The 25,546-nt window shown below is 34.4% G+C and overlaps 1 protein-coding gene across 4 annotated transcripts in view; it reads left to right on the top strand.

Annotated features, from left to right (window-relative positions):
- Positions 1–25,546, top strand: part of EHBP1 (EH domain binding protein 1) — a 252,941-nt gene that overhangs the window by 219,084 nt on the left and 8,311 nt on the right. For all 4 annotated transcript variants that reach the window (XM_026668426.2, XM_026668424.2, XM_026668427.2 and 1 more), the window contains 2 exons: positions 18,705–18,804; positions 23,999–24,072. In XM_026668426.2, the coding sequence (XP_026524211.1) occupies positions 18,705–18,804; positions 23,999–24,072 (174 nt within the window). The remainder of the gene's footprint in view (positions 1–18,704; positions 18,805–23,998; positions 24,073–25,546) is intronic.

Genomic DNA, 25,546 nt, shown 5'->3' with positions numbered 1-25,546 from the left:
TACATGTTTTAATGGAAAATTGAAATATAGGGTGATTTTTTAAATGATTTTCATTAAATAAGCAAAGTGACCCCATGAAATGCTTTATTCCTATTACAATTTTAATATTATTCTCCCAAATGACATCCTTGTACTAGAAAAAAAGGCTGGATGTCCTCCACCACCCTTCAATTGCTGTTTTGACTTTGTTCTTTTGTTATATTGTATATAATAAGTCAATGCTGGTAAATCGTCAACAGAGGAAAATGGTTTATCAATTTTATTTGATAATGATATTCTTTAAAGACTTATCTGCACACATAGAAGTTCCTAGAATGATTCTATAGTTGCTTTTACCTTTGTATGATAAATGAAAAAGCGTGATATGGAAGTCTGTTATTTATTTCAAAAATACTTTAAGGTATTTTGGTGCTGCTTTTAATGTTGTAGGTCAGAATCGCCCTAATTTTGTAGTATATATTTTAAATATATGTAGAAGGAGGATATGGATAATGCAAAGAAAATCCATAAATAACAATATAAAGTTTAATATAATCAGGGAAAGGTAGAGGGTATTTCCCAGAATCGCATTTCAATTTTTCTAACCCATCATTTCAAAAACATTGATGACAAAAATACTGTGAAGATAGTGGAGATGAGAGAAAAATAACTTTAAACAGCTTGTGAAATGTAATGTTTGAAACTGCTTTGAGAATTTGCAGATTATGACTTGCATAGTGACTCTTTCGAGCTCCCTGGGAAATGAGCTGTTGACATTCCTTTGGGTCATCGTCTAAGATAAGAGGGCAGCCACAAGGATTTAGCAGATAAATTCATCCAAAAAGACTTTATCTATTTCACTACAACTTGGAAAACATTCATGTCATATAGCATCATTAATATAAACCCAATGAGCTGTTCAAAGTGAGCCATGTATTTTTTTAAAAAATCAAATGACCAGAGTAGTAACTTTTTAAAGATTCTAAGATGTAATTCATTATTTATTTATTTATTTTGCTTAAATCAATCTTTCTTCAAAAGTCCCTGAAACAGAATTGTGTTTTTTTTTTTGCCACAAAGGATTTATCCTGGCTTCCTAATTTATATAAGCAGAAGAGTTGATTTTTATTTTATTTTTTCTGATTAAAGGGAAAGAACAATATATTTGAAGTTTACTTTAGGGTGTTTTTAAAAAGATAACCTCTTTAAATACATTGAAGTAGATGTTTCCCTTGATGACTGATTAGATGGGAACTGACAAGACAAGAAATGCATATCACTGGAGGCAATTATTTTATAAATAAAGAGAAAAAACTTTTTGACTTGAACTAGAGTGATACTATATTGACTGAATATGCAGCAAAGGTTCCCACAATGCACTGTGAAAACCTAGGCTAACAAACGCCCTGCTGTGTTGAATCCCCCCCTCCCCAAAAGACAAAAGGACAATGAAACAGAAAGCTTACCACCGGTAGCTTTCCAAAGGACAAACTAGGCAAACTATACATCTCCGCCACTCCAATTTTGTCAGAATGCTAATGAGCTTGCTCTGATCTTTACTCGGCTTCCCGTGTTTTCTACATCTTCAAGGACCACATGGCGCTAGCAAAATAAAGACAACTAAATGAGAATTTCGAATGCTTTTTGTGTAAGGACCTGGTGCCTTTCAGCTGATGTGCTCGTTGAATATTCTCAGCTTGAAAGAGTACAACAGGGGGTTGGGTATGAACTTTTTAGCGAGGGGAAATTTGTACAAAAGTAAATTAGTGTAAGGTGGAAAATATGAGAGAAATTTCTGATTAATTTCCACTCCATAATATCAATGACACCTTCAGCCCCACTCATACTCTTCTAACAAGAGATGCTGATAAAAGATGAATGATTCTGTGTTGCTCGTGGTGAATGTTTAGTGGTTTTTTAATAGCAGTCTTCTACATAAAAGGCACCAGGAAGTACTCTGTGTTAGCAGTTGAGATCACTAGTTAATAGGATGATGTCTTTTAGCTTTTGTCACAAGATTATGAGAAAGGATGGGTTTCTGGTCCGCTCATGACAGAGTTTGGAGTGCTTCTTGAGTACAAATACTAAAATACAGGTTTCTCACCATTATTTGTCATACAGAGCAAAAGCCTTTTAGTGCAACACCTTTTCAATTCTATTTTAACCAGTTCTATTTTTTCCCCTCACTGATCTCTTATTTTTCCCTTCTAACAGCACTAGCCACAAAATGTCCTCCTTTGGAATACATGCATGATGATATACATATAGCACAATGTTTAAATTATATATTGTTTGTTCAAAAGAAATCATGCAGTCTAAACCTAACCGTTTTAAAGATAAGAGGAAGAGAGATGACAAACTTCAGAAAGTAGTCACAGAACTACAAGTCTTGTTAAATAGTATATATGACATTATCTTTTTAAAGTAGAAATAAATGTGTTTAAAAGGACTTAGTTTCACAGCAAAAACTGTATTGTATAACAGTTGAACATTTCTGCAAATCTGTGATTTTGAGGACATTTCTATTCTTTAAGGAGTTTCATTCATTTTATTAATAAATTTACTAATACATTTTTAGCCATGCAATAAACATTTAGCAAAATTATAAAGTTGCACAAGTAACTGTTTTTAATTCTGCTAAGGCCTATTTCTTTTGCCAAAACCAAATTGTGTTACATATATATAAGCTAAAATAATTGCATTGGAAAGATCATCTCTGCTCCTATATCTCCTACATATCACACACAATTAGAAATCAGTTTTATATGCATAGACCTAATCTACTTGTAGCTGTTTTACACTCTGTAATTCATTAAAAACAGGTACTGGCCATTAGCTTTGTTAGTAGGACAATGGGAAGAGTGCAGAGGTATGAGTTCTTGATAAACACTATCCAGCTTGGAGCTCTCCTCCTCCTAGGTACTGAAAAGTCAAATCCTAGATCTCTTCAAAATGAAAGGTATTGTTTTTAATCTGGAATCTGTAGTTAGAGGTGAGCACCAGGCTTTAAAATTGTTTTTCTTTGTTCTCACCTACCCAAATCTTTGGTGATAGGACAGGTAACATGAAGATTATTCCTTCTGTTGAACTTCACACTTTAATATCTCTGAGATTGTGAGAAAGTATAGACATACACACATACATTTTTCCTTATAATGATACTCTTGTTGCATGTTCAGGAATCAATCCTGATGTACTTCATGTCAGTTCACAGAGCTTCCAGCTTCCAAAACCAGTCTTTGGGGAGGACTGTTTAAGGTAAAGTGCAATGGAAATGTGGGGAAAGTTTGCAGAAGTTAGATGACAAATTGAAATATACTGTCAACATCTGATGTTTCAGAGCTGCCACATATTTACAGGGACAGAGGGGTGTTCATTGTTAGATGTCAGGTGCCAGGTGATGGAAAGGACTCACATTGGGAGGAGGGGTCTGGAGGCACGAAGATCCTGATGGGCAAAGCAGCTGCAACCGGTTCAGGAACCAGGAATCTGGGCTGGATGAGTGCTTGCAGGAGCAAGCCGAGAGAAGAAGGGAGAGGGGAGGGGCGAGACCTCATAACCAGCTGGCCAGTGGAAGCCAGCTGGCTAAAACCATTTTTGGTTTGTAAGCTCACTACGTGCCAAGAATGAATAAACTGGACCTGCTTCATTCACAGCATGGGGTTTTTTCCTTGCTCGGAACACTGACATAAACTAGTATTTGAGTAACTTAGGGCCTATGAAAACAAATATGAATCCTGTACCATATTATTTTAGACTTCAGTAGATCCATTATACTTTTCAATAGACTTCCATATTTTAAAAAACCCTCCCATATGTAAAATGTTAACATGTTAAATGAAGGTTGGACAACCTCATCTTTCATTGTTTTATTGTTTCTACATTTATAAGTAGTTTTGTTTTAATATACAAAACTTTCAAAGAGGCAGCTTCTCATAGTAGCAGTCTACTGTTGAGAGGACTGACTTTCAGGTTCATTTCTTCACAGCCACATCTCCCATGCCCCGACACCTGTCACGCTGCTTCCCGGCTTCTTCTGTGGCCACTCGCAGAACGCTGTGAGGCGCATCACGCTGGTCATGCGTGCAATGACACAACAGTCCATGCAGCTTCCTGCCGTGAGTGGCGGCACCAGTATGACAAGCCTCGTGGCATCCTGCGAGCAGCCACAGAAGAAGTCAGGCAGCGGTGCAACAGGTGTCAGGTATGAGAGGTGTGACTGTGGTGGTCCTAAGGTAAGTTGGTAAGACTTCCCCTGAAAATAAGACCTGGTGCTCAATTTGGAGCCAAAAAGAAAATAAGACCTGGTGTTATTTTTGGGGAAACATGGTATATAAATATGCAGTACATAGATACATACACATATACAGATACATATATATTTCAACATATAGAATTGTCTTTTTGTCAGTATATTTGTTGTTTTCTAAAAAAAACTAATGCTATAGTTTTTTATCTTTTTTTTAACTTTATTGCAGTTCACTGTTTTATTTGAGTAATAGAAAGTGGCAAGGATACAGTTTAATAGAGGATTCAAGCAATCAGTATCAGATTTTGTCTTCTCTGAATCATATATACTGTGATTTTGGGGAATAAGTAAAATTTTACTAAACTTCTCCAGAAGATTGAATCAGTTGCTCTGACTGACTATAGGGACAAATCCGTATAGCTTTCTTCTCAACAATTCAGAGATGCCCGAGTTGAATCAACTGTCTCCTTTTTGTTTTGATTTTGTTTTCAAATTCTCAGCCTAATTCATAGCCCTAGGATTTTTGATGATCTCCCAACCATACACTAACCTGTTTAATCCAAATCTGCTTGATGATAAAGATTTTCAGTGTGTATGTATGAAATTGCAAAGATTGATACTGATTATTCCATCTCATCCATCCGTTCATATTTTCAGTATCTAAAGAGGTATCTTAATCTGAAGTCACCATAAATTACTGTTGCATTATACTTAATGTCTGCATTTCACCATTTTTAAATATTTATTTACTTGCTGCTTTTGCATCTTATTGTAATCAACACTGACTCTAACAGTGATCCTGTGATCATTAAGAGCTTTTATTAGAAATCTGGCCTATTAGTGTCATCGTTGATGTTGAGTTAGAACATTTAAAAGAGTATATTAACTTAAAGGACAAAATGTATGATTTTATACAGTTCCTTCAAATATTCCTTAATTTCATTTTACTTTCAAGTAGCCAATTAAGTGACATATTCCTCTATAGATTTACTCATATACATCACTAATAGAAGGCGTCACTTGTATTCATAGAGTCAACCGATCAGATAATTTTGCTCATTTCTTGGAGAGGCTTGATTTGCAGAGAAAAATCCATTCTATAGTGATTTGATCCTATAAATTTATGTCTTCATTAATTAATACAGATTTAAAAGTCTTGTACTGAGTCATAAACTGTCTTAAGTATAGTTACAAATTCTACATTCTCTTTCAAATCGCCATAATAAATAAATAAATAAATAAATAAATAAATAAATAAATAAATAAATTTGAATGCCCTTCTGATTCCCCGCATCTCTGGGAGGTTCACAAAGTAATTTATTTTCTTTTTTCTTTGAATTACTCTGATCTGTGATGTTATTACATATCATTATGGTCATTATTGGCTAATGTCAGGATGATTCATCAGTCAATCATAAAACTGAATAGATAGAAATCAGTAATGTTTAGTGTTAGTGTTTCTGTATTACACATCTTTAATGTTAAACAATGACCTAACTTTTAATCTTTTTAAGGGAGCGAGACATGGCTTACCTAGCATATTTGCCAGAGTAGTTCATTTTTTGTACATATAAAGTATGTTTATTATTGATTTTCAGTGGTCTTTGGGTTTTGGGTTTTGATGTACCTGGGCCACCATGTGGAATAGATCAGGCTGGAGTGTCTATTTCAGTGATTCTATGCTGAACATTTTAAATAATTCTAATTTAATTCTCAGATTTGTTTTAAAACACACACTTCTTGTGTGTTGAAAACTGAAGAACTAAAAAGTTCAAGATCTAGACATTACAGCCATTTCCTTCTTCCTTGGGTCTTTAATCTATCTGCAGTCATTCTTGCCCTTTAAAATTTCCTTGGTTTTTGTTGTCCTAGTTCTTACAAGTAATTTCAACATTCTTTCAAAATCTGACAAGAAAAAAAGTTAATAAGACTATTAGTATGTCCCTGTCTTTCTCCATAATTTATGCAGCATAATTTTTAGAGACATGACTAATTCAAATGAAGGTATAAAATGTATTAGACATATCTAAAAATAGGTGACTATGATAGAAACATGTCTGGGTTTCAATTAGGCAGCCAAAAAATTGGTTAAAGTTTGTTTGCTATTCCATCCAACCAACTATATAAACATCTATAATACAGTACTGTAAATAATTAAAAAGCATAAAAATTCAGGAGTAGATATATGTGTTTAAGTAAATGACTATCATTTCTATTTATTTTTATGTTGTTGTTTTCTTAATAGTAGACTTTAAGAGTTGCTTTATGAATTCCTATATATTTAACTTGTTAATTTAAGTTTCTTTTTTTAAATAGTGTAAATTCCGAATTGTTTTAAGTCAGTCATCTTAAATTGGTTTTGTCTTAACCATGGAAATAGATGCAAATAATTCTATTTTATTTTAGATATAGCATAAAGAAGGTTTTAGAAAGATGTGATATAGTTTCTACATTATAACACACTGCATTGCAACAAGGCAAAAATATGTGCTTTGGAATGTAATGGAGCATATACAAATGACCTTTTTTTCCCAAATCATTAAGGCTGCTGCATCTTTTTTCAGTTAATTGAACTGTTTTTTAAGTTGTCCTGGCTAATACCACATAAAGTTGTGTAAATAGCCACTTCACTTTGCTGTAATGCTGTGTAATTTGACTATCAACATCCTTCCCAATAACTCACTCTGCTAGAAGGAAGTTCTAGAGTAATACTATAATGGACAAGTGGATAATTGAGTGAAAAGTAGTAAAATCCAGCTTTGTACAATAACGTAATGATAGAATGCTGCTGTGACAGTCTAAAGTCAGGCAGAAAAACCCAACCATAAGGGGTTTTTCCAAAACACATTCATCAGGTGTATGTCTTGTAATTATATAAATTATATTCTTGTATACATACTTGATATTTTATTAATACTAATTTTATGTTGCTAAGAAAGTACTTTCCCCTATGGAAAAGTTGGCTTTTATGCCGTGCTGTGGTAGTGAATTTTACACTAATCATGTCATGTGGATGATTCTGTTTATTAGCTTTCTTTTACTGAAAATTATAAGTATTTTCATATTTACTTATGAAAATTTTCATATTTAGTTATGAAAAGCATAAGTAAATAAGTAAATAATGCATTATTTGTTATTCTTTCTTAAATCTATTTATTCTTCTGCAAAGTTCACTGGTAATTTTGTCATATCACTTCGATGAGATGGCCAGCTATATAAATTTGATTAATAAATAAATGAGTTGCTCCCTATCTAAGACTATACTAAAGTTATTTCAATCCAGACACAGTTTCTGATTTTAAATCAGTAGAAAATACAGTAGAATCTTAAGCTTTTAGTAGCGCATGTTCTCATCATATGCCAAATTATAATTTAATAAATAAATTATGTTTTAGAGTAGTGCTAAATTCAAATTCTGCAAATCAGCCACTTGATTTTCTGCAATCTAATTATAAATTATGCAATTTGCTGAAAATAATGAATTTATTACAATTTACTACATATAAAATTTATTAAAATGATGCGGCTACTATATGAACACTAACAACCTCTCACAAATTTAGTGGAATATCTACAAATTCTGTGATTTATTCATTCTCCTAAAATTGATTGTGAGCATTCACTGAGATAGGTCACTTGTGTATTATACACATATGCACTGTGCCCTTTAGTATTTTTCAGTTTAAGAACTTGTTTCTGTGGTAATAAATGTACACAACGATATCATCTAATAAGCAAAGCATCTAATACCATTTGATTTCCATGCCACTCGTAGAGCAAATTATGTGGGAAGAACAGAATTTTCCCACATTTTCTTCCATCCCCATTGGCCATTCCTGAGAATGGGAAAGGCATTGAGGCTTTTGGAATATGAGTCAGAAGACTAGATATGAAAGGAGTGATCAGCAATTCTACTATAATGAGTGGAAGGGTTTTCTGTTTGCATGCCCCTTGCTACCAAAGCCTGTGTCCTGAGGAGGTTCTTAACATTACATATACAAGGTTCAGAGTAAGCAAAATATTAAATGATCACTGTTCTAGGCCTCATATAAAATGATCTCTCTAAATCTGTATTTTTTATAATGGCATTTCAAGAGGAAAGAGTTGGAAACCGATAGACAACTTTTTTTTAATCTTTGGAAGAGTGTAAATCACTTAGGAAAATAGTTGCATACATTTCAATTTAAAAGATTTAAAATATATTGTATTCTCATTCTCCAACTTGTCTTGACAGATTTATGATCACATAATGTGTAGAGAAATTACTGTGCTCACTTATTTATGCAACAAGCTATTCCTGTCTCTACATGTTGCTGCTTTTCTTGAACTAGCTACTCAAAGAAATATTTGTAATTTGCTGAAACACTTCCTTCCACCTTTGCATCAGCAATCTAGTCAATCTAGGTTAATCTATACTTAGTTTAACTTTAGCAGACTTAAGATATTCTGCTCTTTTCTATGATTATGTTACATTCGTCATTATTTCCTTCCTTCCTTCCTTGCATTTTTAAAGGGAAATAATAGCACATAGATACGTACTATTACTTGATTTAGCATAACATTTTTAAATGCTTATTTTCTATTTTTGATTAAATAGCAGATTATTGGTTATTAAAATAATTAATTGATGTGTTTTTAAAGATCTGTTCTCATAAATCAGCAAAAGTGATATGTATTTCACTCCTGTTTTCGTCAGAGGTTGCAGCACAAATGTTTTCATAAGACTTCAGTGAACTAAAGCCTTCTTAATCAATGAATAAAAACAATAGTTTTGGTCATGAAATTGACCAAAAGAAGCAAAGCAGTTTGAAAGAATGTTAACTCCCACATTCTGGGTTGCTGAACAGTATTATAGAATTAATTTTAGTGCAACCTTTGTTGAACATGAATTCAGTAAGGAACAAAGCTTCCCAAATAATTTCGAATTCTCTGGAAATTACTATTAAGTGAAGCACTACCTTATCACTAAGTTGGAACTGTGCTTTTCAGTATGGAATAAGTATATAATGCTTCCTAATTAAGAAGAGCGTAAACTGGATGTAAAGAAATTAAAATGCTAATTTTCAAGTCAAATAAATAAGCTAACAGTCAGGAAAACACCTTCACTAGGAAAACCGTAAATCAAGACCAAAACAATTCTTTTGCACAGCACTTCATTGAAGAACTTGCAGTAAAGTAATCATCATTGTTCAAATGAAAAAATATATATTTTTATAATAACAGCAATGCTATTATTTAAGTCTCATATTTTATCTCAGGATACCTGGCTGTTAAATTATACTGTAAAGTTGATCATCTGATTCCCTATTTATGTTGAAATTTCCATCAAAATGTTTTGGAAAAAAAGATCAGGCATTTCAAATGCGATTGTTTTTAAGTACAAAGGATTTCAGGGACTTTTTCCGAAATAGACTATGTGACCGTTTGATGAAATAGCTCAAGTGTAATTATGATTAAAGAGAGAAAATGCTTTCTGTAAGATAGTTAACCAGGTGAGGTTAGGCAAGATAAGATGAATCCCAGTCTTTTTCAGAACACTGCCAATCTTCATTTTAAGCTACATTGTAAAGTTTTTTTTTCCCCTGAGATTAGGTATTGTAGCAGAAGCAGAAACTACCTTTTTCCCCTAACTGTGCCAGAACACAACCTCTTTTTCTTTTTGTACTAACAAGCCTGCTTTACCACTATATCCCACTCTAAGTAATTAAATCAATTCTTTGTACTTACCATATTCTCCTCTAGTGACGGTACTAGATCTGATTATATGCTTCATGCATATTCAGAGAATGGCACTGACAGCTCTTTAATGAGCTCTTACTTAATCAGTATGAACAATGTTCATCTTGTTCTTTTTTTCCCCCATCATACATTAGAGCAAGGAACAGTTAGGAGGGAAAAAAATGAAACATCCAGCATTCATTTGAAAAATATATTGTACTTTGAAAAGTGTCTAAGCTAGGGAAGTTGCATTCTGCCCTTTAAAAGTCTGATGGACAAATTGGATTACTAGTATTGGATTAAATAACAAATGGTTAGAGGAGAAATGAGAGAGCTCGCTGTGATCACAGGCTTTTAATATTTTTTTTCCTATTTATAGAGCTGAAGGGGTCTTTAACCAGTTATTAAAGTCAGGATTAATTTGCAATGGTCCAACTTGCTAGTTTAAAACAAGGGAAGATGTCCTGTTTTTTATAGGAACAGAAACAAAAATGTAATATAAATAGTATGTTGCAAAAGGAGTCAGCATATTTTATATTTAAGGACTGTTTTATACATTGCAATTATTTAATCTCATTTAACAATTACGAGTTTGCAATCAAATACCAAATCAATTGCAATATGTTTTACTCATAATCTCAATGCTAAATGTAATGATGATTCTTCAAAAGCAACAAAGGCACCAATTCTTATTTATGACTATTTATCTGAATGACCTAAATAGGCTTTTTACCCTGCCAAACAAGCAAATAAACAAGCAAAAACTTGAGTGAGTTCTATGCGGGTTCACAGAAATAAGTTCCAAACAATTTTTGCTGCAAAAGCCTGCAATTTATTGAGAAGCTGCAAAAGAAGCTGCAAAGAATTGGTTTAAATTATATCATTGTTATGTAGATCTATTTTGCCAAGTTCTGCGCATATGTTCAGTGTATAATCTCCTTAAATTTGAGTTTTTAAATATCTTTAGCCATGCAGAACTGCGATATTTTGGGGGAAAGAATTGAAAACCATGGCCAATGAAACCTTAACTGCTCTTAATATTGCATGCATGTGTCATTTCAGTGATCAAAAAGGCCTTCATCAGAGCCACAATTGGCCTTTTTCCAAACGCCAAGGTTTTTTTCAGCTTTTTCTTTTTATTCTTTCTTCTTTTGTTGTTACCCAAAAGGATTTGTGCCTATTACAACCTGTATCACATGACCAGTGTCAGGGCATCATATAGTCTTAAGACGAACACAAAAACCAGTGAATCTGAAAAGCAACTGAAAATGTTATAAAAAAGACACCGGAGTTTCTTTAAAATGTTCGTATTTTACACCACATGAACACTGGAATTTTATCTGCAGCTCTAGCTCGATGCTGCCTTAGCTGTTGACATTAAATGTTTGCCCTTTCCTAATGTAATAGCTTTTAGAATTACACAATGTTACCTGAAGGAGAAACGATCCCAATTTGCACTCCTGAGGTGTAGGATATTTGTTAAACATCTGTACCTGTTAAAAGAAAACAAATATCTGGATATCTGTTAAAAAAAATATAACAGTAAAAATCTCAGGGTAATTGATGGATAACACACATACACATCCATTTGCTTCTGTGGTTTGAATAATTCAATATGTGCATCCATATAAGCTTCTGAAGACCTAACAGTGATCCTGAGGATGCTGTTGCGGGAACTGGAAGGTATCCTGTGTTGACAGTGCAGCAGACTGTGCTCCATTTCCTGTGACATTGTACAAGAATGCCAACCAGCTTGCCTTTAGCTGCACTTCTCAGAGCATGGAGACACTGTATTCCTCTGCTGCCCCCCCTGCCTGCTACAATTTATTCATTCCTATGTCAGCATGGAACAACCATGAGATCCCAGGCAAGGGAAGGTATATTGGTAAGCAACAATATCTTTTTCTCTTGTCTAGCTTCCATCTTTTCCACTGTATTGAAACTCTTTTCACAATATTCCTGGCCACCTCCTCAGTTTGATACCTAAGAGAGCCTGTGTGATCTTCAATCTTCTTGATGTCTTACAATTAATTCCTTTCTCTTGTGATTTTATAATCTGATAGCTTTTCTCTCTTTCTAACTATAACCATGTTCAGTGTTACTGGGAGAGAGTAAAACTTTACAGTTGCTATCCCTCTCATTGTTGGGAGGGAACTCTGATTTTTAGTCCGATTTTAATGAATCTCATTGGTTTCCTGCCAAAGTATCACACAGCCCTATCACCCTTTCTTGACTTTCTCCCACCACCAATTCTCTCTTGGATTTTTTTTATTTAAATCACCATTCAAAACTCAGAATATTCAAGGCCAAGCAATATTCTCTCAAACACTTATTTTATCCTCTATTAATACCAACCATTCTTCTTATTGCCAAGACTGTGTATCTTATCTGACTTCTTTCTCCCTCTTTTTAACCCTTGATTTGTTCTCACTTTCAATCCATAGCAAAGTCAAGATCAGTCTGATGGCTAAAGAACTGGGCTTCGGCAGCGGCAGGGATTCGCGATCCTGCGCGATCCCTGTTGTGCTAGCCGTCTTGGTGCCTCCGATCCGGACGGGTCTGGAGGCTAAGACTGCCCCGTAGAGGCAGCCGAAGATAGGAGGGATCTGGACAGGGGGTTGGGGTTTTCTCAGACCCCTTCCCCACCCGGCTTAACCCTCTTTTCTCAAGGCGGTGGAGTGGCAGTCAGCAATGGCCGCCACAAAGAAGCTGACAGCTGGATAAGATTGTGCTGGAGGAAGAAGGAGAAAGTTCTGAAGCGAAAGTTTTTTGGCTGAACTGGGACTATAAGATACAAGTAATATCCTGAAAATCCTGATTTTTTGAAAGATACTTTGTTTCCAGAAGAGATTTACAAGCGGCGAGTGAAAGTGCTTAAAGAGAAAGTTTACTCTCCTTCCACATGGATTTAACAAATGGATATTGAAAATCCTGCTATTTTACAGAAGGTAAAATTTAAAGCTTTCTGTTATAAGTGGGAAGGGAGAGGACAAAAGGAAAATTTTTATTAAGATTTTGTTGGAGGAGATGCCTGGAAGATTTTGAGATTGGAAGTTAATTGCAATAAGACTTTAAAATACAGATTGGGTTTTTTTTTCCCTTGCCAATTGATATTACCCCAGGAAGAAAAAGTGTGAAGAACTTTGTGCTCTGTTTGGATTGTTTGATGACTTTGGGATTTTGGGGAATTGTTCCAAGCTTTGAATTATCTTGGTTGTTTTAAGAAGAAGAAGAAGAGAAAAAAGAAGAAGAAAAGGTTTATAATGGCTTTATCTGTTGATGAATTGAGAGAGGAATATGGTAAAATAAAAAAAGAAGGTAAAGACGGTGTGAGAGAAATTTTTCGCTTTTTAGAAATGGCGCTTGCCACTTATCAACAAACACAACAATTAATGGAGGAGGAGGAGGAGGAGGAGGAGGAGGAAGAAGAAGAAGAAGAAGAAGAAGAAGAAGAAGAAGAAGAAGAAGAAGAAGAAGAAGAAGAAGAAGAAGAAGAAGAAGAAGAAGAAGAAGAAGCCATCTTTAACGAGTCTACAAAGTTGATTAAGAAAGGAAGGAGAAAGAGAGGAAGGAAAAAGGACATAAGACTTAAAAAAACATCCTCAATAGTTCTTCATGTATAGATGGCACCTATGTTGTAGAAGGTCTTATTTTTTCTGAGACAAGATAGGTGAAATGGACTTCATATTCTGTTACATTTAGCCTTGCCTCTATTGCCCTTCCATTCTTCTGTTGTCAAATTTCAGAATGTGTATCCTTCCAACACAATAATCTCCTACCTTATGCTGTATAAAATGCAGTGCAGGCTGATGGCATTGTATCCTTACTGTGAATTGGTATTTAGTCTTTCCCTATTGTTTAGTGAACTAGAAACTCCTCAATCGGAAATTTTCCAGTATTTGTTTCATAAGGAAAAGGAGGGCATGAAATATTCAGTAATAACAATTTTTATTTATTTATTCGATACCTATAGTTCCTATCTCAACAAGTGATTCTGGGTGACATACATCATAAAATACTAAAACAATTTAAAGAGTACAACATAAATATATATGGCATCAAGTAAAATTGTTATTACCGGTCCTAATACATTTTCCTTTATTGAAATGTTAATACAGTCAGGAAACAGAGGGCCTTTAATACAATCAGGGCCCCACAATCAAGTATTCACAACCATGGGGAAAGTGTGCTACAAGCCTAATTTTTGCTGATGGTATTTCTGTATTGTTAATCAGGAAATTACTCAAACTACCGACATTATAATAGAAAGAAAAAGACAGCATTCTACCCAGTCCTTTCTAACAACTTGGAACTCTTTTTGTCCCAAAGCAATTTGATGCCATTATCATGGTGTCTGCATGTGTCTTTGTGTCTGTGTTCGTGTTTAAACTCAGTGAAGCCTTATTCAACTGGATGGCACCAAATAGTCTCCCTACCCTGATATCACACGGGATTGAAAATATATGAGAGCACTGGTTTCTTCTTCTTGCTTACAGTCCATCATTGCTGCTTTGACATTCTTCTTTGGGTTCTTTGTTTCTTGTGTTTTTCCCATTTCTGAATCCAAATATTTGAAGTGTATCGAAGCAGTAATATGCATGAGTGCATGTGTGTAACATAGTCAAATGGCCCTATTACTATAAGGGTGATGTAATGATTTTCAGACAATCAATAATCAATAATATTTGAGTAAATGGGAAAGGCAGTAGAGGCAGTGGTAAAGAAAAAGAGAAAGCACCTAGATTTTCTAATAGTTTTGATCACAATCACAATTATAATTTTCTCCACACGTATTTTAAATTTAGCGTGAATATTTTAAGGAAAAATCCCATCATTTAATGCATGATTATGGGAATGGCAGTTATTACCATAAATGAGGGGCTGAAAGCAGCAAGCTCTAGACACCTATCGTTTTTACTGCTAATCTGCTAATAAGAAAATAACTTTATTCCTATTCCAGAGTAGCAAAGGCTAATCTGCTACACCTATTATATATATAGTCAATCTTCAAAGTTCGGTGGGCAACGCCATTCAAAAAGCTGTTTGAATTCTGTGGCTGTTCCAAGTCTTGACAAATTTGCATCAACATTTGCAAAAATGCAATCATGATTACCAAAATTCATTTATGAGTTTCAGAAATTTGTGCCCATGTCTTTGTTTTCTGAACAGAAACCCCAACACCCACTTTTTATTAAATTGAAATTTTTATTCATTTTGAGAGCATATAAGTAATTTTCCAGAGAATAAATAATGTTTATAACTCAGTGAAAAGGTAAAGTTATTTTAATATTGGTACAGTTTACAGCCAATTTCTTTCATCCTTGTGCAAAATAACAATGTATGTACGGTATGGAATCACATTTTTTCATGTATCTTGTTAGAGCTTTGATTTGCACAATTGTATAAATGAAGTATTATAAATTATTGCATAATAGTGCATTTCCTCACAGTCAAGAGAGATCTCATGATGATACATTTGAAATGCTGAGTTGTAGGTGTCTGGTTTAAAACGTCTGATAAATCAACCTTTAACATTGATGCTAATGTTTTAACTAAGAATTTGAGCTAAAACTATCCATTTTAACTCATTGGATTTCCTTAGACAAACTACTCTGCTCAGGACCATAATCTCAGGTTCAGTGTGTAAATAATAATGTTAGTTTATACATAGCATGTTGTCCAGTTGAGGAGCATAAATTGTGGCAGAGGTGCTTTGTTTTTAATCATTATTTTATTTTGGCGTTCAGTGTTCACAGTAGGTAGGGTATAATGCAGAGTTATCATGCTGAGAGCCAGATGTTGCACAGTTTTCCTGAGGGTGGAATTGGGATGCAGGATAAAAATGATAAGAGATCATTCTTCAATTATTTGACAATTTACAACTGAATTTCGATAGTAAAATCTCTTAAGACATCAAGAAGTCACAGAAAACAGTTTGTGAGCTGCATGTTGTCCACTATTGACAGAACTCACTGGGATTTTTTTTTTATTGTTTTGTTTCACGTGATTTTTAAAGCCTTTGAATATAGATATGTAAGATTTATGTCGCTTGTATCTTGTTGAAAATAGCTGTATTCTTAATTTGAAGAAGAGCCAGAATCAATAAAGATGGTGCTTATGTCAGTTAGCATTAAAAGTCCTTACTCTCTCCATTGTAGCAACCCTTCAAATTATATTATACATTATAATAACAATATCTATGCGAAATGATAATCTAAATATGATGGTAACATTTTTGGTTTTAGAAAGTAACTCATTTTTTTTTATTTGCACCAAATAAAAATTTGCACTCTATTTCATTTGAGGCAGCAAACTAAAAAACCTTAATCACAAGAAAGATAGAGATGGTCTGGCAATTAAAAGTCTGTTGAAGTGGCAGAAGGTTAACCTGGATAGCAAAGCTCACATCTTGAGAATGTTCCTGCCATACTCAGGTACATACCATTCATACCATACCACACAATTTCGGAATCATCTCTGAACCTTGATTCAACCAAGCCTAATGCATAACTTCTCCTCATTTCCAGAGATGTCCTGGGCGACTATGATAATACATGCTCTAGCAATATTCCATTTGGAGAGCTGTAATAAGTATTACAGGCCATTCTAAAAAAACATGTGACTTTCATATTTCAGTGGCTTTATAGGCCACTGGGACATAGTTTAACTGCTGACTAGGATCAGTGAACCAATATGAGAAACTGTTTGGAAATCCACATTCTCTTATAATGCATCTATTCAATTTTAATGTTCTTGGAAGATAGTTCTTTTGTAATCATAATTTTGGTGCTATGCAGTAGTTCAAATTCAAAGGGAAAAGGTGCTTTGGGTATACATGTTATAGGTACATGTTTAACCCTGTTGGCAATCCCTTAAACAAATGATCTCTTCCACTGGCTATGGAAGGAAGACATGTGAAGGAAGATGTACTTCACAGAGATACAGACACATGCTACTTGAGCATCTTCAAAGCATCATTTTCCCTTCTGTTCCACAGCCCTTCTAATCTGAAAAGAAAATAAGAGAGGAGTAAGTCAATAGTTGCTTCAAAGTCCTAGTCAAGGGTAATTTTGTTTTTATTCTTTTGATAGTGGGCAAGGTTTTTATAAGGCAGTGGTTGAAACAGGCTTTATAAACAAGTAAAGCTTATAGTTTTTGGTGTTCCAAAATATTTTTTAAAGTTTTAAAATATTTTAATTAGTTCTTTTTAGATTTTAATAATATGTCTGAAATTAAGTTGAGTTTGCTTTAGCTAGCTATTAATTTATTATTGTTATTGTTTTCCAACTATACCTTCAGTAAAACTGATTGAAAAGACTATGTATATTTATTTATTGTACTGTATTTGTTTGTCAAGCATGTACAAGATAACAGGCATAGGTATTGTTAGGAATCTGTCCACCAATTAGTTGGGTTGGCAATATATAAACCAACAATGTATGTTTGTAGCTTTAAGACAAAATTACTATATTGATTTATACTATATTCCAATTGGTTGATTATATTGCAAATTACCATAAGAGGGAGCTAGAGATCATAGCTTGCTCTCTCTGACATTCTGTCTCTCTGACATTCTGTTGCTGTCTAAGGTTCTCTGTTGTATTTATGCTGTGCTTATACTTTGATATCTTTGTTTACTGTAAATGACAAAGGCAACTGGTAAGAAGACTTTGTAATTGGATATTATTTGGACTGTTAAACGTATATGACCTGGACCATTTATTGGACTGTGCTATTTCTTAAAGTAAACTTTAACTCAATTTAGTGTATCTGTATGTGGCTGAATAATTATTCATAACTACTCTCATAAATGTTTCCATGTGCATATCCTTGTTACTCAAGGGTTCTTCTGTACAAATCATAACAGTATGAACATAAACATGAACAAAGGAAGTAAATACAGATGAATGGGGACAGTAAGACAGGGACGGTAGGCATGTTGGTGGGCTTATGCACACCCCCTTTAAGACCTCTTAAGAATGGGGTGAGGTCCATGGTAGACAGTTTGAGATTGAAGCTGTGAGAGTTTGAGGCTGTAACAACGGAGTCAGGTAGAGCGTTCCAGGCATTGACCACTCGGTGGCTGAAATCATATTTTCTGCAATCGAGTTTGAAGCAGTTTACCTTGAATTTGAATCGATCGTTTGTCCATGTATTATTGTGGTTGAAGCTTAAGAAGTCATTGACCAACAAGACATTGTAGCAGACAATTTTGTGTACTATGTTTAGATCAGACCACAGGCGGCACAGTTCCAGATTCTCTAAGCCCAAAATTTCAAGCCTGGAGACAAAGGGAATTCTATTGTGGGTATATATTAATAGACTGGATTGCTTCTCTGTGTCATATAATATATGTGGGTATATGCATATTTATTTATTTATTTATATTTTTGTCATGTTTATGTAGTGTATATTGGAGGGGATGACCCTTTGAGAGCTGTATGCAATGAAATTTCATTTTAATGTATGCTGATTAGTGTACATTTAAAGTGACAATAACATTGTTCTAAGTCTAAATTCTAAGGAACTTTTTCCCTCTCCATGATAGTGTTTTGCAGTCTGGATGAGCCAAATAATATTGAGAGCAGCTTTTAGACACTGCTGTCAAAAGGAAAGTTAGGTTGAAATAGCATACTACTGAGCTCTTTGAATTCTGTACATGAATTTCTTTTTAATGAGGCTGGAAACCCTGTGTTAAATAAAAATTATGTTTGGACTTATCACTGAGTCTTTAAATCAAATTACTCTGTTTTAATAGGAAGAAATACTGAAGAAGAAGAAGCTATGATGCAAGAATGGTTCATGTTAGTCAATAAGAAAAATGCCTTGATAAGAAGAATGAATCAACTTTCTCTTCTGTAAGTATGTCTTGATTTGTGAATTACAATGCAAAAGTTGTTAATTTTTCTGCTTCCTTTTAGAATACTTTATAGCAGTGGTCCTCAACCTGTAATGTCATCACAGGGGGTCTACAAAGGCTTGAAGAAATGTTATTATGATTCACATCTTGAGTTACGTCTTGGGGGTTCTGGCCATGGTACATGGCCACAAAAGGTGTTTAAAGGGGTCCTTGGTGAAGAACAGTTTGAGAACCATTGCTGAATAGACTATAATACAGTACAATGCAATGCAAAGCAAAGCAAAGCAATGCAATGCAATGCAATGCAATGCAATGCAATGCAATGCAATACAATACAATACAATACAATACAATACAATACAATACAATACAATACAATACAATACAATACAATACAATACAATACAATACAATACTTTATTTGGCCAAGTGTGATTAGACACCCAAGGAATTTGCCTCTGGTGCAGAATATTGCAGAATATTTCCTCGTATATAGTGAAAATTTATTAAACTTAAGAAATAACTCAGTTTTTCCTCATTTCAGATAGAAGCTTATGAAACATATACTTCTGTAAACATAGTACCATGGTCAAAAATTGGAACTGAAAATTCATGGTTCCTCTATATACCAATCTACTTTAATTGAGAGATTCACAGATTCTTTGCATGTAAGTTGCAGAGATCTAACTCACGTAGGCATCAGTTCCTTCATGTCAGTCATTCTTTGCATTTCCTGATAAGAATGGACTTAATTTGCACTTCCAGGACCATGGACAAATTATAATGTTTTGGTCTTCAGATCGTTGTTCTTTCCTGAGTTTGTTAGTACTATAGTTTACTTAAAAATAATAAAGTTAGGTAAAATATATATGAAATGTAAAAGATATTTCAAAATGCATATTTTGTGAGCAAAAACAATATGCAAAAAATTAGAACATAATAGATTTATATTCAAATGTATGCTGATCAGAAATATGCCAATCTATACATTCTTAGTTTCATAGTGAACTGAATGCCAAAATTCTTTCCTCCATCACCACCACAATTGGAAGACAAATATATTTCAGATTATAATATAGGGAGAAAAAAAGTGATTACATATACAGAGCAAACAAGTACATTTTGATATGGAAATATCTAAATACAATTTATACTACTTGCTAGGCCTGACAATCAGAGAAGGTGGACTATTTAGATGAAGTTTCAAATATTGGTTGAAGTAGGGAATGGAAGCATAAGTTTCTTCCAACATATAAATAACAAGAAAAAAATCAAGGTAACAGTTGGTCCACTAAAGAGAGAAGACGGCAAGGAAGTAACAAGCAACAGAGAGAAAGCAGAATTGCTTAACTCATTCTTTGCATCGGTCTTCACGCAAAAAGAAACAATAGCTCAACCCTCCAAAAACATAACTGTAAAAGACAGACCAGAAATAAAAGTTAAAATAAGCAAAAAAATAGTAAGAGAACACCTGTCTGATCTTGATGAACACAAATCACCGGGGCCTGATGGATTACATCCCAGAGTTTTAAAGGAGCTGGCAGAGGTCATCTCAGAACCACTGCACCATATCTTCCAAAAATCCTGGAGCACCGGGGAACTATCAGAGGACTGGAAAAGAGCTGATGTGGTTCCCATCTTCAAAAAAGGGGAAAAAACCGGACCCATGAAACTATAGACCAATCAGCCTAACATCAATACCCGGGAAGATACTGGAAAAGATAAAAAAACAGATCTGCCAACATCTAGAAACAAGTAAAGTAATAACTAGCAGTCAGCATGGGTTTGTTAAGAACAGATCATACCAAACCAATCTTATTTCATTCTTCAACATAGTGACTAAATTAGTAGACCAGCAAAATACTGTGGACATAATATATTTAGATTTCAGCAAGGCATTCGACAAAGTAGACCACAGCCCACTTCTTAGTAAGCTAGAAAAAAGTGGAATAGATAGCACCACCACTAGATGGACTCACAATTGGCTGGCAAACCATGCTCAACAAGTAGTCCTTAATGGGTCTAAGTCTACATGGAGGGAAGTAAGCAGTGGGGTGCTACAAGGTTCTGTCTTAGGCCCAGTACTCTTCAATATCTTCATTAACAACTTAGATGAGGGAATAGAAGAGGAAATTAACCAAATTTGCACATGATACTAAGCTGGCAGGAATAGCTAACACCCAAGAAGATAAGCTGAAGATCCAAATGGATCTTGACAGACTAGAACACTGGGCCGTATCTAACAAAATGAAATTAAATGTAGAGAAAAGTAAAGTCCTACACTTAGGCAAGAAAAACCAAAAGTCAATAATTAAAATAAAATTGAGAAAATTAAGAGAGGAGAAAAACTATGTAGAAAATGTAAAACAGTAATAAGATATGTAATAGAACATAAAAGTGAGCATGAAATTGAGTTTGTGTCTGTATGAAGAAGTGTAACCTGGGACCATGCTATTTTTAAAAAAAGATGTTTTATTTGTATTATGGGTTTTTTTTGTGAAAACCCAAATAAAATTTTCAAAAAAAAAAAAGAAAAACCAAAAGTACACATATAGACTGGGTGAAACCAGGCTCAATAACAGTAACTGTGAGAGGGATCTTGGAGTCTTAGTGGACAACCAGCTAAATATGAGGCAGCAGTGTGCAGCTTCAGGCAAAAAAGCTAACCCAATCCTAAGTTGCATTAACAGAGGGATACAATCAAGATCAAGTAAGGTACTAATACCACTCTATAAAGCCTTAGTAAGACCACATCTAGAGTACTGCATCCAGTTTTGGTCACCACATTATAAAAAAGATGTTGAGACTCTAGAAAAAGTACAGAGAAGAGCAACCAGGATGATTAGGGGACTGGAGACTAAGGCATATGAAGAATGGTTACAGGAACTGGGCTTGGCTAGTCTAGCAAAGAGAAGGACCAGGGGAGACATGATAGCAGTCTTCCAATATTTGAGGGGCTGCCACAGAGAGGAAGGATTCAAGCTATTTTCTAAAGCACCCGAAGGCCAGACAAGGAATAATGGATGGAAACTGAACAAGGAGAGATTTAACCTGGAAATAAGGAGAAACTTTCTGACAGTGAGAACAATCAACCAATGGAACAGCTTGCCTTTGGAAGTTGTGGGAGTGCCATCACCTGAGACCTTCAAGAAGAGATTGGACTGCCATTTGTCAGAAATGGTATAGGGTCTCCCGCTTGTGTGGGGAGTTGGACTAGATGACCTATAAGGTCCCTTCCAACTCTGAGTATCTGTTATCCGTTAAGTGATTTGCATTGTCTGCATTCTTTGTAATGCCCATTTTACCTATCCATAGGCAGATACGGAAATCCCCACTGTGAAGGAAATATGGGTGAGGAGTATAAACAGTTTCAACATTACAAATAACACAGACAAGAATTTTATCCCAGTTCAGGACATTTGTGCACCTAATTCAGTATTGCATGCTCTGACTGGAAGTTGTTCTCTAAAATCTCTGGGTTATTATCCAGGTCTGTAAACTGACTAAGCCAGAGTTTCCTGGCATAAAGTGGGCTCACACATCTAAAATACATCCTAAAGTGCTGTAGGAGGAGAGACCTTTGGAAGAACACATGGTGTCAATCTGAGTTCCCAACTTCATGAATCATGGTTTATAAATCTTGAACCGTCTTCCAAACTGGATGGTTTCCAAGCACCAAATGCCACTGTCATCTGATACTTCTTAAACAAAAGCATTAAGCCAAGAGCAGAGTATGGAAGATCATTTTACAGGACTACAGGTGAAGCTATTTATTCAAGGAAATGAAGGTGAAACTATTTTGTCAGATGAATGATAAAAATGAAAAAAAAAAAAAATGAAGGGCAAGCCTTGTTTGAAAATACACAAGCCCCTTTCAGAAACACTCAGCTCTGGCAGGATGATTTTGAGGGTGCACACATTTGAGGGTACAGATTTCACCATTTTTTTTTCTGTGCAAGACATACAAAATATAAATGTCTTTCCATGAAGCAACAATTGCTATTAATCTTGATGGTAGCCACGGCCACTACTGTACAGCTGTTCTTCCATTCTCTTCAGTATATTACTTGCTAGTCTCCCAGAAGGTTTTTTTTTTAAAAAAAAAAAATGATGGATGCTGAACTCTGCAAACTCCAGAATTTCCACCTCTGATAACCAAATCAAAGGAGCCATAACAGAAATCTGTGGCTGCTTAATATTCAGGGTTCTCTGCTATCTTTATGTACTTTGCTCCAACAAAAGCTTGCACCAAGCGCGCCTAGAGAAACAAGTTGCACTTAAGTCAGGATTATTTAGGCTGACCTCTCATTGGCGCCATACTTGTTCCCTCCATCTACTTACTATCTAATTTTATTTATAATTATAATGGATTGACTTGATCCTTTCTTCAGTTCCTCTTAGTTTGGTGGTTAGTTTTAAATGGAAGGATTTAAAAAGACTGATTGGATGATATTTTCTTAACCGGGATAGAATTGATGGAATAAAGTAATCTGAAGTCAGCTGACCCTCTTCTTCCATGCATGATGTTTATGAATGGACATATTCTTACCCAGAATCAATGAAAACCAGAAGAATAACTGCATGCTATATATTTAACAGGCTGCATTTTGCAGCCCTCAAAAGAAATGTCCTTCTCAAAAACACATGCAGGCAACAGACTGACCCTTAAATTCCATACAGATTTATTGATCACTTCCTCTCCCAGTCTCAAATGCAAACAAATTATTTTTCTACCTCTTAACTTTTTGTTAAGAGACATTTAGCTGAGAGCAAAGTACTAGTTCCACGTGACATGCTGCATGGAACACAGGACCTTCTGGAGCAAAGAAAGATTGTGGTCTATGTAGCAGAAACCAAAGCTTGGCTCAAAATATTCAAAAATAAAATTTTAAAATATTTACAAACTGAGGAGAAATGTAAATGAGACATTTTCAAGATGCTGAAGTATAGTACATTGTAGAAAGTACTGTAGACAGTACTCCAATGAATGTTGCAAGTTAATATAAGGAGCATTTGGAAACATTGATCTTATCTGAATAAGGTTTTATTCTTACATATCATTTGTTTAGAGTAGCTTAATCTTAGAAAAAAAGTCAGCTAAGAGTTCTAAAAATCAATCAAAATTAAAGGTTCTTTTAAGCATTTAATGATTTAGTAATTAACATATTGATGAACTTCTACAATTTGCCTAGGGAAAAGGAACATGACTTAGAAAGGCGGTACGAACTACTGAACAGGGAGCTAAGGGCCATGCTTGCTATTGAAGGTAAGAAATGATTGAAAAGTTAATTTTTTCTCTGTGGAAAACAATTTTTTTAGACATCGTTGAAAATCTGAATCTGACAGACAATATACACAGGAAGCCTGGAAAAAATGTAGAACTCTTAACCTTATTAAAATGAAATTCAATTCATGATTATTTGGATAGCATTTATTTTGATACATAGCACTATTTTTACTTCAGTACAAAATACAGAAAAAATACATGTCATTATTTTTATAAGGTAAACATTTTAGGCAGGCCTCGTCTATCTTCAGTAGAAATATGCTTTTGTTAAATTAATATTTCACTGGGCAAAGGAACCATCTTTTGGATGTATTTTCTTCATTCTCTATAGCTTTCTAAAAGGCTAGTCGTCTCATCTGTATTGTACAATTACCTGCTCCTCCTGATACTTTATATTACTGTACAGTAATCCAGAAAATGATTTATAATAAAATAAACATCAAGATAGATTAAACTAGCTTTACTTTATTAGTTATTTAAATACACCCCAGTTGTTATTATTGTTTTTAATAAAGCTGTCATTACTGTATCTTTTAGCCTCAAATTCTATCTTTACAGTTCAAAGATGTTTACTTAAAAGTTAATCCTTTGGGCTCTGTAAAATGTGTAAGATGGGCCTTTTGTCTAATCAATTTAAATTGATTTTGCTATTCTGTATTGACCTCCTAACCCTTTGACTGTCCATGGTAATTTCCTTCTTCACCTGATAAGATACCTGATCCATAATAAATCCATTCTAATTAGTTTAGAGGCTTTACTGAAAGCATGAGTTTGGAGGGGAAAGCCATGAAGTGCCAGGTAGCTTTCTAATCCACCTCTTTGTATTTTCTTAACCAAAGTTGAAAATAATAGAAATCCTGAATAAAATCTACACCCGGAACATGTTTATCACATTCTAAAAAGGGACCTGACAGCTATAAATATATTCTAAAAGAAAACTCTGAGCCCAATAATCTAGAAAGTATTGTTTTATAGACCACTGTGCTTTAATATTTGACAGATGCTTAAGTAATTGCAAGAAGTAGCAACGAGTTGGTTTTTAACAATATTATAAAGCATGTTTTAAGATTAAAACTGAGTCAGAAACCTTATACTGTTTCTCATACACACACCATTATAATAATTTTAACAGCAGTTATCATCTCTCCTCTTTCAGTGGACTTATTAAATTGGATAGCATTTATCAATCATTTCCTAGTAACTAAATTTTATTCAGAAATTTAGCAATTAGTTCATCTACAATCAGAATAGTTCAAGCAGTAGAACAAGAAAAATTACACTTCTGACTATTTCCTTTACTGTGTCCTGGAAATTAAGAATTTAAATCTAGAACAGATCCGAGAGTGGGTACGAGGAGAAAGACATCTTGTTGAACAAGCAAAAAATCTACTTGTGAGACATTAAAAAAAAAAAAGATTCATATAGCCACACATATTGTGAGCATAACCCAAGG

Source organism: Notechis scutatus, chromosome 1 (assembly GCF_049901735.1).
Source record: "Notechis scutatus isolate UNSWTSFEM ecotype Mainland chromosome 1, rNotScu1.2, whole genome shotgun sequence".
NCBI lineage: Eukaryota > Metazoa > Chordata > Lepidosauria > Squamata > Elapidae > Notechis > Notechis scutatus.
Note: the sequence above shows the minus strand (reverse complement) of the source record. Positions and strands in the feature narration are given on the sequence as shown.